The sequence below is a fragment of the Euprymna scolopes genome, chromosome 17, assembly GCF_053919585.1.
Source record: "Euprymna scolopes isolate OS-2025 chromosome 17, ASM5391958v1, whole genome shotgun sequence".
Taxonomy (NCBI): Eukaryota; Metazoa; Mollusca; class Cephalopoda; order Sepiida; family Sepiolidae; genus Euprymna; species Euprymna scolopes.
The window spans coordinates 78,192,398-78,205,908 of NC_136498.1; the positions used below are offsets into that span (position 1 = coordinate 78,192,398).

At 34.9% G+C, this 13,511-nt stretch overlaps 1 protein-coding gene across 2 annotated transcripts in view; it reads right to left on the reverse strand.

Annotated features, from left to right (window-relative positions):
• Positions 1 to 13,511, reverse strand: part of LOC145296814 (COP9 signalosome complex subunit 5-like) — a 77,137-nt gene that overhangs the window by 6,544 nt on the left and 57,082 nt on the right. For both annotated transcript variants that reach the window (XM_080142897.1, XM_080142898.1), the window contains exons 2-3: positions 3,228 to 3,462; positions 1,264 to 1,392 (exon numbers count right to left, since the gene is read on the reverse strand). In XM_080142897.1, the coding sequence (XP_079999023.1) occupies positions 1,264 to 1,392; positions 3,228 to 3,462 (364 nt within the window). The remainder of the gene's footprint in view (positions 1 to 1,263; positions 1,393 to 3,227; positions 3,463 to 13,511) is intronic.

The window sequence follows — 13,511 nt, forward strand, 5'->3', positions numbered from 1 at the left end:
TTTTGAAGCATTTCTCATGCAGAAAGTGGCCAAGATGCTTGAAAAAGTGGTAATCGGTAGGTGAGAGGTCTGGGGAATATGGTGAATGAGGCAGAGTTTCATAGCCCAATTTGTTCAACTTCTGCAGGGTTGGTTTAGTAACGTGCGGTTGGGCACTGTCTAATGGATGAGATCGGTCGCAGAGCACCCAACAGTCAGCATGACCTTTTTGTGCAACTCTCGCTTCGGGAAGCATCATTGAGCTTTGTCAGCATCTAACTACTGAGCCGAGTTTCGCTAGTTATCATAAAGAACCCCCTTTTCATCACAAGTCACAATCCAGTCGAGAAACGGATTGTTCTCGTTGCGTAAAAGAAGGGAACATGACACTTCATAACGGCGTTTCTTTTGGTGGTTGTTCAATTCGTGAGGCACCAATTTATCAAATTTTTTTGTCTTTCCAATCTCTCTCAAGCGATTGGAAATCATTATATACATTATGTCAAATTCAGAAGCAAGTTCTCAAACAGTTGCACAGGAATTGCTTTCAACTAATGCTCTTAATGTTGACAATGATCAATTAAGATCATTGTCAACATCCAATGGTCAATCACTATGCTTATCATCTTTAAGACTTTCGCCAACACAAAATATTTTAAACCACCATTGTGCTGTGCGTTCAGTAGTGGTTTTTGAGACAAATGCTTCATTGATATTGCGAGCTGTTTTAGCAGCTTTTCAACCTAGCTTGAATTGAAATAAGAAAATTGTGCGAATTTGCTTTTTTTCCATCTTGTATTCAACGTTCTGAAAAGACAATTGTTTTAAAACAATTGTAATTTAAATGATTAGATAGGGTGAAAAACGCTCTTTAAAATGATTTATAAAGATATTATAGAGAAAACTTATTTGAAATCAAAATTAACATTCAAGTACCTTCTTGTCAACCTAATATTAACCTAACTTGGAAAAAAGCTATTAATACCACAAAAGAACTGTACATATATAAAAGGAAACAAATTAAACTTCGTTTACATCCAAATTTTACCCAAAACATTTATGTATGTACTTGCTTATTACCCTAATAAATTAATAAGGTTGTGAACATAAGTTTGACTCAGAGACAGCAAAAGGTAATGTTCATACCATTCCCAATGGTAATACACTAAGTGACTGGGATAGATCCAACCAGATTTAAACTCTGCTTAGCTAATTACATAATCAGCATCGGTATCCATTAGGTAACTAATGGCACACAAAATTTGAAATAGAAATGAAACTAACCACAATGGCAACAAATGGTTCTTGAAATTGTTGATTCAGCATTTGGGTACTGACATCGATTCCAGAAAGCCAGCAGCCATAACCAGGGTGACTGTGATACCAACCAATTACATTTTCAAGGCGACCAACCTGAAAGACAGAAAGAAAGATTTTAAGAGGAAAAACAAATAAAACAAAGAGAAAGAGACCAAAAGAGAATCATCTATATAAATAAAATTTGATGTTTGTATGTATATAATTTTCTAGGTTGAACAGCTAATGAGTTGAAGTTTGGTTTACAGTTATGATAAAACACACAAAGTGATGTAAGTGGGGATGCCTTGCAGTGATCAGTGTGCAATTGGAGCAGAGAATGTAGTGGATTTTGCATAACATCAGAACAGGATTAGGATAAACTTTAGAGAATTCATTGCAAGAACTTATTCTGCTATTACTTTCCAAGTCCAACGAGACAGCGCCCCACACCTTCAGAAACTGCCAATATCAATTATATATGAGAAAGAGAGAGAGAGAGAGAGAGAGAGAGAGAGAGCAATCCTTAATCTTCTGATGAGTTGCATAAATGAAAGGTCCTTTAATTACATTTATTTCCAGTTCATATTATTTGGATTCTTCAGTCTGCCTTCTTCTGGAGTGTTATTTGCACAATGTTTCAGTCAATGTAACCTCTAAACATCTTCAGGTGTATCTTTCCAAACACAAAAATCTTCCTGCCAAACTCAAGAATCTGCACGGAATTTCGAACAGAACACTTTATTTAATCTCTAGTTCCATCAGTCATAACTTAGAAGTCCTAAGTAATTCACAATTGTTTCTTTGGGTCATCTGCACTGAGGATTAAACCTTCAAAGCCAAGGATCAGTGGCACAATGGATAGAGTACTTTGTGAAATTTAGTTGTAAAAGTTGCATTCCTGGAGATTGAAGGTTCAATCCTCAATGCAGGCGATTCAAAAATACAATTGTGAATTACTTAGTTCGATAAGATACACTTAAAGTTCGAAGGTTACATAGCCTGAAACATTGTGCAAATAACCAATTCTTCAGTATCATTCAGTAGGTGAAAACTATAGAAAAAAAGGGGGTGCGAAAAAACACAAGTCACCTGTTCAAGATGAGCAATGCCAATTTTGTTGATAAGAGCTGATTGTTGTAATAAAAACGTTTTAAATAGAAGATAAAAAACATTTAAAAATTCTTAAATAAACAATAATAGGCAGCTCTTTACAAACAAGGAATATTTAGGGGGGGGGACAAAAAAACAGGTGCCACTCACCTAAAGTAGGTGATGCGTTTTTTCCCCTTTTTTTTCTTAAAGTATCACCAACTGAATGATGCAAAAAGTGTCTCCCACTATAAGCTAGTTTCTACCTCAGTACATCACCCATATAGTTTTTAAATGCTTACGCATGTATGTGTGCAAGTCCTTTTGGTTATTTTTGTACCAATGAGTCACTGTTTATCAAGGCCAAAATAATAAGAATAAGAGTTAATGGGTTTGTCAGGTGGACAGTAAAACACCACCTTGAAGATGGGTGAAATGGTAGAATTTGATTAAGAAGACAGTTTGACAAGAATTTGTTAACATTGGATTTGAAAATGACCAAGTTGTAGTCAGCGGGGAAGCATCCACTTGGGATTGTGTTTCATAGTTTTTTTTTCAAATAGAATTATCGATTAAAATAAGAGATGATCCTAAGATTTGGTTTGTCTGTCTTTATGGTATATCATCCCTTTCCAAGTTATTTAATACAAAGTCTGTCAATGATTAAGTGTATACATTTAAGTGAAAGCAAGGTGCTATTTAATATACAGCTGGGTAGGAAAAAAATTGTTAGTTCATATCTTTCAACATTATTAGTAAATGCGTCAAGTGGTTTCACGCCTCGTCTGGAGTAATTTCCATAAAAAAAAATAAAAGACAGACGTAATTTGAAAGGAAAAGAAAATCACACGTTAACTGACCTGTTTCGATGATTCCGTATAAGCCGCCATGTATTCATAAGCCTGTGCTTGTGCATTCACCCGCGTTTCTGTCCCTTCAACTGGAGCAGCAAAACTATCCATAACGAGCATTGTATTGCCATCTACTTTACCAAGTAAGAGTCCCATCACCTCAAGATTACCACCAGAACGGGCATGCATGACCATCTTGAGGAGGGCCAAAGCAGAAACCTTGATGTATTTGAAATAGTGTGGGCTGTAAGACAAACAAAAGAAAAGGCAAAGCAATTAAAAATGGTATTCATAAGTTGCTTTACAATTGCGGCAAAATAATACAAAGGAGAAACTGGTTGACCTCTAAAAATAATGGTGGTATTGGGATAATATAGAGAAATTTGATATTATCACATGTACGAGTAAGGGTATTTTCTTTTTGTATTTTTAAAGCATAGGGTTATACAATAATTGACCATTTCTGTACACAGTCCTTTGCATTGTTATTGAACTCTGCAAAATATGCTATGTTGCACTGGTTGAGTAGTAGAGGCAGTATTGCATCATCTGGTTCTCCCTCCTCCACATTTATAAATGGTTGAGTGTTTTGTGGCTTGATCTGGCCTTAGAAGCTTTTGATCATCCCATTCCTGTTCTTGGATGGTTGAGGGTTTTTCACTGGAAGCATGGTGCTTTCAAACCAAGAGGAAAGGCTCTATAGCTACAAGTTGTTTTCTTCTGTGATGTTATTAGAGGCTGGATATAACTGAGGAAGCTTTACCTAGACTTCAAGACAGAAATTAGAGAAATTGTATACAAAAAAGAGAGGGGAAGGTTTGGTGCGAAAAGAAGAGAAAATCATTCAAAGGGGACACTAAAGGTGCCATTATGATGAGAAGTAAAGCTAGCAAATAGTTTTTCTTAACTTTTATTTACTCCAAACAGGGTAGATTGCCACTTAGACCTAAGAGATTACTATGTAGTACCATACCTACAAGAGTACTATGTAGGGAGTTGAACAGCAAAATATCTGTTTGTATTACATTTAAATTTCTGCACAGTGGAAAAGTAGGAAAGCGGGAGGGAATTTTCAAGTATAACAGTTTGGAGGAAGAAACTATTAGAAGAGAAAGGTTTCTGGTATCTAGTGATCTCTACAGTAAATGGATGGGATTTTACTGCTTGTCAGGTTAGCTGGGGAGGAGGGCATTTACATCAAGAGGATACAGAGAGCACATTCCATTAAAGTACTTGTAAAACAGGTACAGAGATGCAGCATAGTGTTGATGATCAAGTTTGATTGATAGAGTGGAAATTATTAGAATGAAGATTTTTTTTTGGACTGTGTCTAAGAGAAAGAAAGAAATTCAAAACAAAAACAAAAAAAGATTGCAAAGGAAAGATTGAAGGTTGCATGTATTGTATAAAAATGTCAAAAACAAACAGAGATGAAATGAAAAAAAAAAAAAAACAATGCAAAGAAGGAAATAAAAAAAATGACTGTAAAACTTTTTTAAAAATCCATTTAAATTTGCAAAAAACTTGTGAGCAGCAAAAACAGTAAACTTGATTGTTCAAAAGAAGAGCTAGACCGGCATCTAAAATCAGTTTACAGTGATCCAAATAAAAATGAAGAACATTCATATAATGGACACAAAAAAAATACAATTGCTTTTGATGTGAGGGACATCTAAAAGAAACTGATTTCATCAAAAAGGCAAGGGGCTAAAGGTTTCCCTGGGAATGATGGCGTAAGCTACAAGATGTACAAGCAATGTCCAAGGCTACAGTTATTCTTCTCTAAAAGACCCCAGATGTTGCAGCAATGTGGTGTATTATATAGAAGAAATTTATCTTCCTCAGAAAGAAAATGCTAAAGTAATCTGTCAATTTTCACTTTTAAATATTGATGGAAAGATCATAATCAGAATTGTTGCAAACAGTCATAGATTTTATGCAGACGAATGAACTCATAAATAGCTATGAGACTAAAGAGAAATGTAGCTATGGTGCTGCTTGATATCACTAATATATACAAATCAATTCTGCATGATATGATTAAACGAGTCATTGAAGTCTTCCAGATACCATCATCTATTCATTCAATTGATAATGTAATATGATCATTTTAAGAGGAGTTTCATGACTGGAAAGTTCACAATAGATTAGTAACAGCTACAAGTAGAGATTATAAAATATCAGTTATTTTATTTGAACTGGTCATGAAACTAATATTGCAATCCACAAACTGTGATGTTGCTCTTTTACCAATACCACTGAGAGCATTCATGAATGACATAGGTGTATAATCAAGAGACATCCAAAGATTGGAACAAATCCTCAACAGTCTAGATGATCTAATCATCTAGTCAAGGATGAAGTTCAAGGCAAAGAAATTTAGAAGAGTCACCTACATCAAGAAATATCAGAGACATTGTCTAGAATGAGAATCAACAAATGTTCCACACTTCCAATACTTTTATTATAATCGAAATCGATTAAACAGTCCATTTTTCTTTTAAAACACTTGATTGCTTGCTCTGGTTGGGGACCTACTGGAGAAAGCTTCACATGCCTCCCTGCAGTGACTTAGTCCACAATACATTGTAGTCTACATTGTATTGCAAAGCACCTACTGTTGATTTTATAAAATTACTTTTTTATAATAGCTTGAATTAAAGTTTAAAATTCAAAGGTCAAGTATCACGGTTAAATTGTGTTCATTTCAAATGTGCGCATCTTATCAAAAGAACCTACTGTTAATTTTATATGCTGGGGTCTTCTGCTTGTGCTGTGATAAAATTCTTAAATGCACTTGGGACAGTATGCTGTATAAGGGTGTTACCTTTGGTTAAAATCAGACTTCTTTCTTAAATCAGTTGTTTTCAATTATTTATACTTATCAGTCTGATACAAACCTACCTAAGAACACTCCCAGACACATAAAATACATTCATGCGAAATTTTAAAAAATTGTCCTGGCCATTTCATAGTCCATAGGGATTGACCTCGTACACAAAGTGCCTTATATATATATATTTTTTTAAGTTTAATTCATTTCAAACAAGGTATATTGCCACTAAGATTCAAGGGGGTATTGTAGATTAGGGGTCAGATATATAGTAGGCATCCTAAGTAAGGAATTGAGCAGCATAAAGTTTGTTTACATTTCATTTAAATTTCCACATGTCAGTATAGTCAGGAAAACAGGAGAGAATTCCAAAAGCTAAGTTTGAGGAAAAGTTATTAGAGTAGAAAGTCCTCCAGTATCAAAATAGATACTACACACTGCATTGAGCCAAAAGGCCAAAGTCTTGGGGGGGGGGGGTCTCATAGTATTGATAGGGAAACCAAAGTCAGTTTCATATATTGATGTAAAAGCACAACGAACAGAAAATGGTTTTGTTTTTTTGCAAAAATTTATTCAAAAGCTTTTTGTTTTGTTTTTTTGGCAGTGCTTTTTATGCACACCATTAATCAATTTTTCAAGAATTTGCCTAAAATTAACCAATCAATAGCAATCATCTGAAATTGAAAAATTAGTCTGCTTTTAATATTTTAAAAATGAAAACTGGAATTTATTCTTATGTCTACTCTGAATATTTGCTGATTTTACAAGGTATATATCTATTTCACTGTTCAAAATAGAATTGACATTAAAAGATAGTATCTGTTCTGGGCAGTGTTAGACAAGGCTGGAGTCTAGAAAGATTTTTTTTTTTATTGACAAAGGACAAAAAAAAACAAAGTACAGTACATATATACTAAACCTAAACAATTTTATTTTAAAAAGTAAAAACATAAATGGAATAGAAAAATATACTGTAAAATCAGTAAATATTCAAAGAGGTAAAAAAAAATACACCAGTTTTTGTTTTTAAAATATTCAAAGCTGACAATTTTCCTTCACCTTCAAGTGGTTGCCATTGAATATTGGTTAATTTGAGTCACATAAGACAAATCCTTAATTGTGATTGGTGCTGGGCAGTAGCAAGCATAAAAAGTGCCCCCCCCACACACATCTTTTTTCTTGTCCCTATATATAATAAGTGTTGCAGAAATTTCTCTCTGGACCAAAATACCCTAGATTTGCAACAATAGATGCCACATACAAATTTATTATGTCTAGTCTATTAACCACTATCTTATGTAACTTTATAATGACATTAGAGACACATTTAGGTGTTATAATAAAATCCTAGCTTGAATTCTAGGAGCTACAGCATCACTATTGCAATGACCACCAAAGGAAGAAGTCCCGATCCCCCCCCCCCATTTCCCAACTCCTCCTACCATCCCCAGCCTACACCGCGTAAAATTATATTCAAAGAGTACTTATATTGATATGCCACCCTTCATAACCGAATCATAAACTTATAGACAGTTTTAGCATTCTATTCCTCAAAACAAAAAATAATTTTTCCCCTGGGGGGGGGGGGGGGGCTAAAAGAAAAAGAAGAATGCTTAACCTTTACCTCACCTGATTTTGTGTTTATATGCTTTATATTAGTGTTGCCATTTTTTCAAACCTCAGACAAACATAACTACATCTTGGAACTCATTTAGTAAATACTGAAATCCTCTTGGTGCCTATTTTATAATAGACATGAAGTAGAATCAAAAGTACATATATCCACAATGGCAGAAAACTTAAAAAACGACCTTCGGTCTGTGAATAGAATGAGTCAGTCAGTGGATGGTAATATTTAATGCTACTAAGACTAAGCTTCTTTTCTTTAATAATTAAAAAAAAACACTGATTACTATGACAAATAACACCCTACCTAACACCGTTCAAACTTCTCAGCTTAAAATCCACAGACAACATAAATTGGAACTCCCTTTACAGTGCTAGAAAATTACACTAGAGAGTATATCCGTGCAAAGCCACTATTCGCCCGTGCAATGAGTATTGTTGCTACATCTGGGCTGGTGCATCTGCCACTAGTCTCTCCATCTTGGACAGAGTCAAAAAAAAAAAAAAAAGTCAAATCTAATAGGTCCTGCATTATCAGCCAAGTTCTGTCCCATCACAAAAATGTTGCATTTATTTATTTATTTTTTTTTTACATAGGTATCACCACTTATCAAGGCCCAGAGACCAATCGAGGATAAGGGTTAAGAGTGTACAGTAGTCAATTGAACAATATAGTAATTGTTAGTAATAGAAATCCGGTAAATTTGTTAACTTAAGTGGAACGACTCATCAAAAATTTGTTTATGTTGGACTTGAAGACAATCAGATTGTAGTCAGCTGGAAAGCAGGACAACAGAAGACAGTTCCACAGACGTGCAGTTCTAAGAAAGAAGCTTTTTTCATGGAATCTACATTTAGGTTTAGGCACAGATAAAGAGTGGGGGGGAATTATTGATAGTGTTTTCAGCTAGACGAGTGTTTCTTGTGAAAGTTTGGCGAGGTGAGACCATAGACTGAAGCTCACTCGAACTTTTCTATGAAAATAACGATAAAGCAGAGACAAACTCGCAACGTCTCTTCTGTGAGATAGAGGTTGCAGAGAAGAGAAAAGTACATCTCCTACGAGGCTACAAAGTCTATTTTGAACTATATCAAGGCAGGACAAGTCCTTTCTAGCAACTCCTGCCCAAATGTGGCAACAGTATTCCATCCTTGGACATACCTGACTCTTATATAGATAGAGAATTGCATCAGCAGTGAGATATCTACTGGATCGATAGAAGGATCCCATTATTTTTCCAGCAGCCTTGGTAACAGATTTAATGTATGTGTTCCATTTCAGGTCAGGAGTAAAGGTCAAGTCCAGAAGCTTGTCAAAACATGAGGCCTCCCCAAGACAAAAGCCATTCATTTCAACTGATGCCAAATGGGGATCAGAACGTTGCATGCTTTATAAATACTTTAATGGAATGTGCTCTAATGAACTTATAGTGCTTGTGCATACATACTCCCAACTAAACCAACAAGTAACAAAACCCCACCCATTCACTGATACTCAACTACCCATGATCTCGTTTTAGACATGGTCACAAACAGAAGAGCCTTAATATGCCTTGTTTGAGATAAAAAGGGATAAAAAAAGAAATTTTTTAAATGTCCGTGTGACATTGGGTATGTTTCTACCAGTAATTTCTATCTTTGAGTGATTATTGAGATCTCTCAGATGATCACCTAATATCAGCCTTTCTTTTTGGTTCTACCTTAAGACTCATCACTACTTGCGGTTCAATCTAAATAAACACTATAAAGATAAGTTAAAACACTAAAAATGTACATAGGTCGGTAGAAGAGTAACTTGTCTTTTGTAACAATTAATTGTTATAGGTTTTTAGACCACTTTTTCTTTGTTGTCTATACTGTAAATGCCCATGATAATTTTTAGAAATAAAGTAAAATGGAAATTTTTGGAGCTTGTTTACATTGGTGATCTTCTAACCCAACACATTTCAGGTGAAAACATTATGTACTCACGTGTCATGACGAAATTAGTATAAATTTACAATAAATGATCCAGTAGAAAAATAATTACAAGTAAAAACAGAATTTATTGTATATTTTAATGTGGAAGAGTTGTGCAACCAATTCAATATGAGAAACAAGGGTGATAACTCTCTACTTAAACCAAGGGTTTGCTATCTTTAAACATGATATCTGAGAACATAATTCCACCAACATAAATGTTGACTGATTATTTTTATTTAAAATACTAACATATGATCATTTTTCTTCATTTTCGGAATTTATACTAATTTCGCCATGACACATAAGTATGTAATGGTTTCACCTGAAATGTGTTGGTTTAAAAGATCACCAATGTAAACTAGCACCATGAAATTTTATTTTAACACCAACTTTTTTTTTTTTACTGGAGCGGGGAGGGAGGGGGGCAGTCATTATTGAAAAAAAAAAAAAAAAGAATTGGGGATGTTAAATCAATAATTTCAGTCATCCAATCATTTAGACTGGAATCGATTTAAATTACCTAGAGAGCATTGCCAAGGCTGCTGGGAATAAGGTGAGTACTCTTTACCGTGATAGAAAGTTACTCACACCTGACAGTATCCCATATCTCTACAAAGCCCCCCATTCGCCTATACATAAAGTGATATTGCCACATTTGGCCTGGTGCATCTGCCACAAGTCTCTCACTCTTCAAAAAAGAGTCTCCAATTTAATATGTCCCACACTATCAACCAAACTCCAACCTTTGTCCCATCACCGAAATGTTGCATCCCTGTGCCTGTTTTATAAGTATATTAATGGAATTTGCTCCGATGAACTACTGTAATGAAGTCATTGACACATATGCAAATAACCAAGCCATGGTGTGAGCATGACGTTACAGCTGGATCAGAGGAAGAGGAAGGAAAAGAAAAAAAAACTAAAAAAAACATGTGGTGGGAAGAGGGACTTTGAACTACATGTTGGCAAAATAAAATAAAAAAAAAGGAGGTTTTAAAACAAAATGCAAGACTGATTAATATTCCAAAATTTTTCAAGATTGTCAGGCAACTGTGAACCATGAAACAAATTACAGACATAACAGCTGGTTATAGCTACAGACTAAGAAACTTAATTGACCCCGAGAGGAAAAGCAGGAATGTGACGATACTGGTCGCTAGCTTGGAGAATATGTGTCAAGCGGCTTGGTATGGAAACGACTGGTAATAAATGCATTTTCTTTCAACTGAAAAAAATCTTGTGTCAAATTTTTTTCCCTTGTCCCTTTGTGAGACTTTCATCCATAAGATCAGGTTCAAGTGTAACATGCTAAACTGCAACTACCATGTTACACTCTAAGCACTTGTACCCTCTCGACTTGATGCCCAATTAATGAGACAAGCAGCAAAATCCCACTGTTACATTGTCGAGATCCCGAGATAGCAGAAAGCCTTCTCCACTAATAGTTTTTTTCCTCGAACTGTTAGACTTTGAAATTTTCTTCCGGATCCCGACTGTACAGACATGTAAAAGTTCAAGTGTAATGTGAACAGACATTTCCCTGTTGAACTCTACATAATATCCCTGCAAATTTGGTCCCAAATAGTAGCCACTTATTCGTCCTGAAAAATATAATTGCCATCTTCTTAAACAAGTTGAGAACAAGGGCACATAAGTTGCTAGTTCAGGACATGAAACAAGAGAAAAATTTTATTTTTTGTTGAAAATAAATAAAAAGGTACTTTTGTATTTATGAACCCGCAATTTCTACAAAATTACTCGGGCAGATGACAGGAATAACCGGAAACAGCTGGGCGAGTCTTACAACAAAAATCACAAATTGTTACAACCTCCCCATGTTAAGAATGACGATGACCACTGAAATTCATAAAGTAATACATTAGAAAATAATGTTTTAATCCAGAAAACTACTTGTTACAATTTCTGGTTATTCCCATCATCCGCCGGGCATACCGAAGTAACTTTGAGGAAATCGCGAGTTCATAAATGCAGACGTACCAAAGTTAAAAAAGAAAGTTTTTTGTTTGTTTGCTTTTGTACTTACCTCTCTTTATAAAATGGTTCCCTGTGTTGAACTAGAAAATTATGAATTTGAGTTATGTGCCTTTCGCCCCTTGAATTGTTTTATTTGTTGGTTGAGTATTCATTTTGGTTTTTTACATACACAATGAAAACTTCTGGCACCTCCACAGCTTTGTGTAAAACATCAGCGTTTTACATAACAGCAACGTCATCATTTTGTGTGTTTACTGTTTTCTGTGTCAATTTCTATGGATGGACATTGGCGCTATTATGGTTAATGGAAGTAATGTTTTTTTTTTATTATCAGATTTTCATATTTACACTGTAAAACAAATAGATTTTTTTAACGAACTACACAGACGAGAGTTAATACAATAAAATTAATTTTAACGTCTTCTCTTGACACTTATATATTGTAAGAAATTCTGCAGAAATAAGCAGGCTCCACATTGATCAGTTTGACTGCACACGATTTTGTTTGAACCTATCAGATTGATTGTTGTTACTAACTGCAGAGTCGTATTTTTGGTGCTATTTTTATGTTTCAGGTGGCGCTCAAGTTTCAAAAAGACAATAGATCGAGTGGACGTAAGAAAACTCACTTGAGACATGTAACCTCAAAACCCCTTTGTCTTGTTGCCCTAATGTAGGGCAAAATGTTATTTGTAAACACCAATACCCTTATGTGGGGCGAAATATTGTATTCTTCGCACACTGTTGTGCGTTACGATTGACTGACTTTCTTCATTACTTTGATGATGAATTCTCAAGACGAATTTAAGCTCTACATTTTGACCTGCCCTTTATCTACCATTTAGACGGTTATTTACAGTGAACTCCATGATGACTACCGGATTCGCAGCATTCATCCTTGGAAAGCATCACTTAACTCATCGATTTGTTGCAACTATTCTTCAAACAGCGTGGAGTCTTGAACCCTGCAAATGGGTGTTACCAGCTCTGTTACGGCAGAAGGCTGAAGATGGCACATCTTTTGCAATCTTTTTACTTTAATAAAATTTACGTTGAAGTTTTAAACTGAGCCTGTTGTGATTTCTGTTTGCTTTCTTTCATTCTGCTAAGGGCAAAACCAAGGTGAGAGAATATCTCACAGTATATAAAGATAATGTTACTTAAAGGCCTTTGTACCTTTTTGGAAAATGGCGCAAAGAAAAAAAAATAAAGTTCACCCTCTATCAATTCAAATAATCAAATCAAAATGAATTTTTTTAGGCCGATATTGGATTTTCGATTTTTATTATATCAAGTCATATATTCTATTATATGAATATATATAAAAACAACTATTTTTTAACTATTTGATCTTTTCAGCTTTAAAAATGTCGAAATTTTTATGGACCTACATTTATTTTGTTTAGTTTTCAGTTTTAATTTGGGGGGGGGGGTAGAACACCTTAAAAAAAATAAAAAATAAATAAAAAATCCGCTAATATATTTAACGAAACCTACTTTTTTTATGTAAGTTTTGTGGGAAATTTCCACATATTGGTTTTGCCCCTGGCAGAATGAAAGAAAACCAATCCTCTGATCTTGAGCACGTGGTACAATGGGAAAAAGAGTGGCTGGTTACTTTTAATGCATCTAAAACCAAGCTTCTCTCTTTACATCAACATTCTGATCCACATCTGGCATCAGTTGAAATGAATGGCTCTCGTCTTCAGGAGGCCTCAAGTTTTGACAAGCTTCTGGGCTTGACCGTTACTCCTGATCTTAAATGGAACACGTACATTAAATCTGTTGCCAAGGCCGTTGGAAAAATGGTGGGATCTTTTTATCGATCCAGTAGATATCTCACTGCTGATGCAATTCTCTATCTATATAAGAGTCAG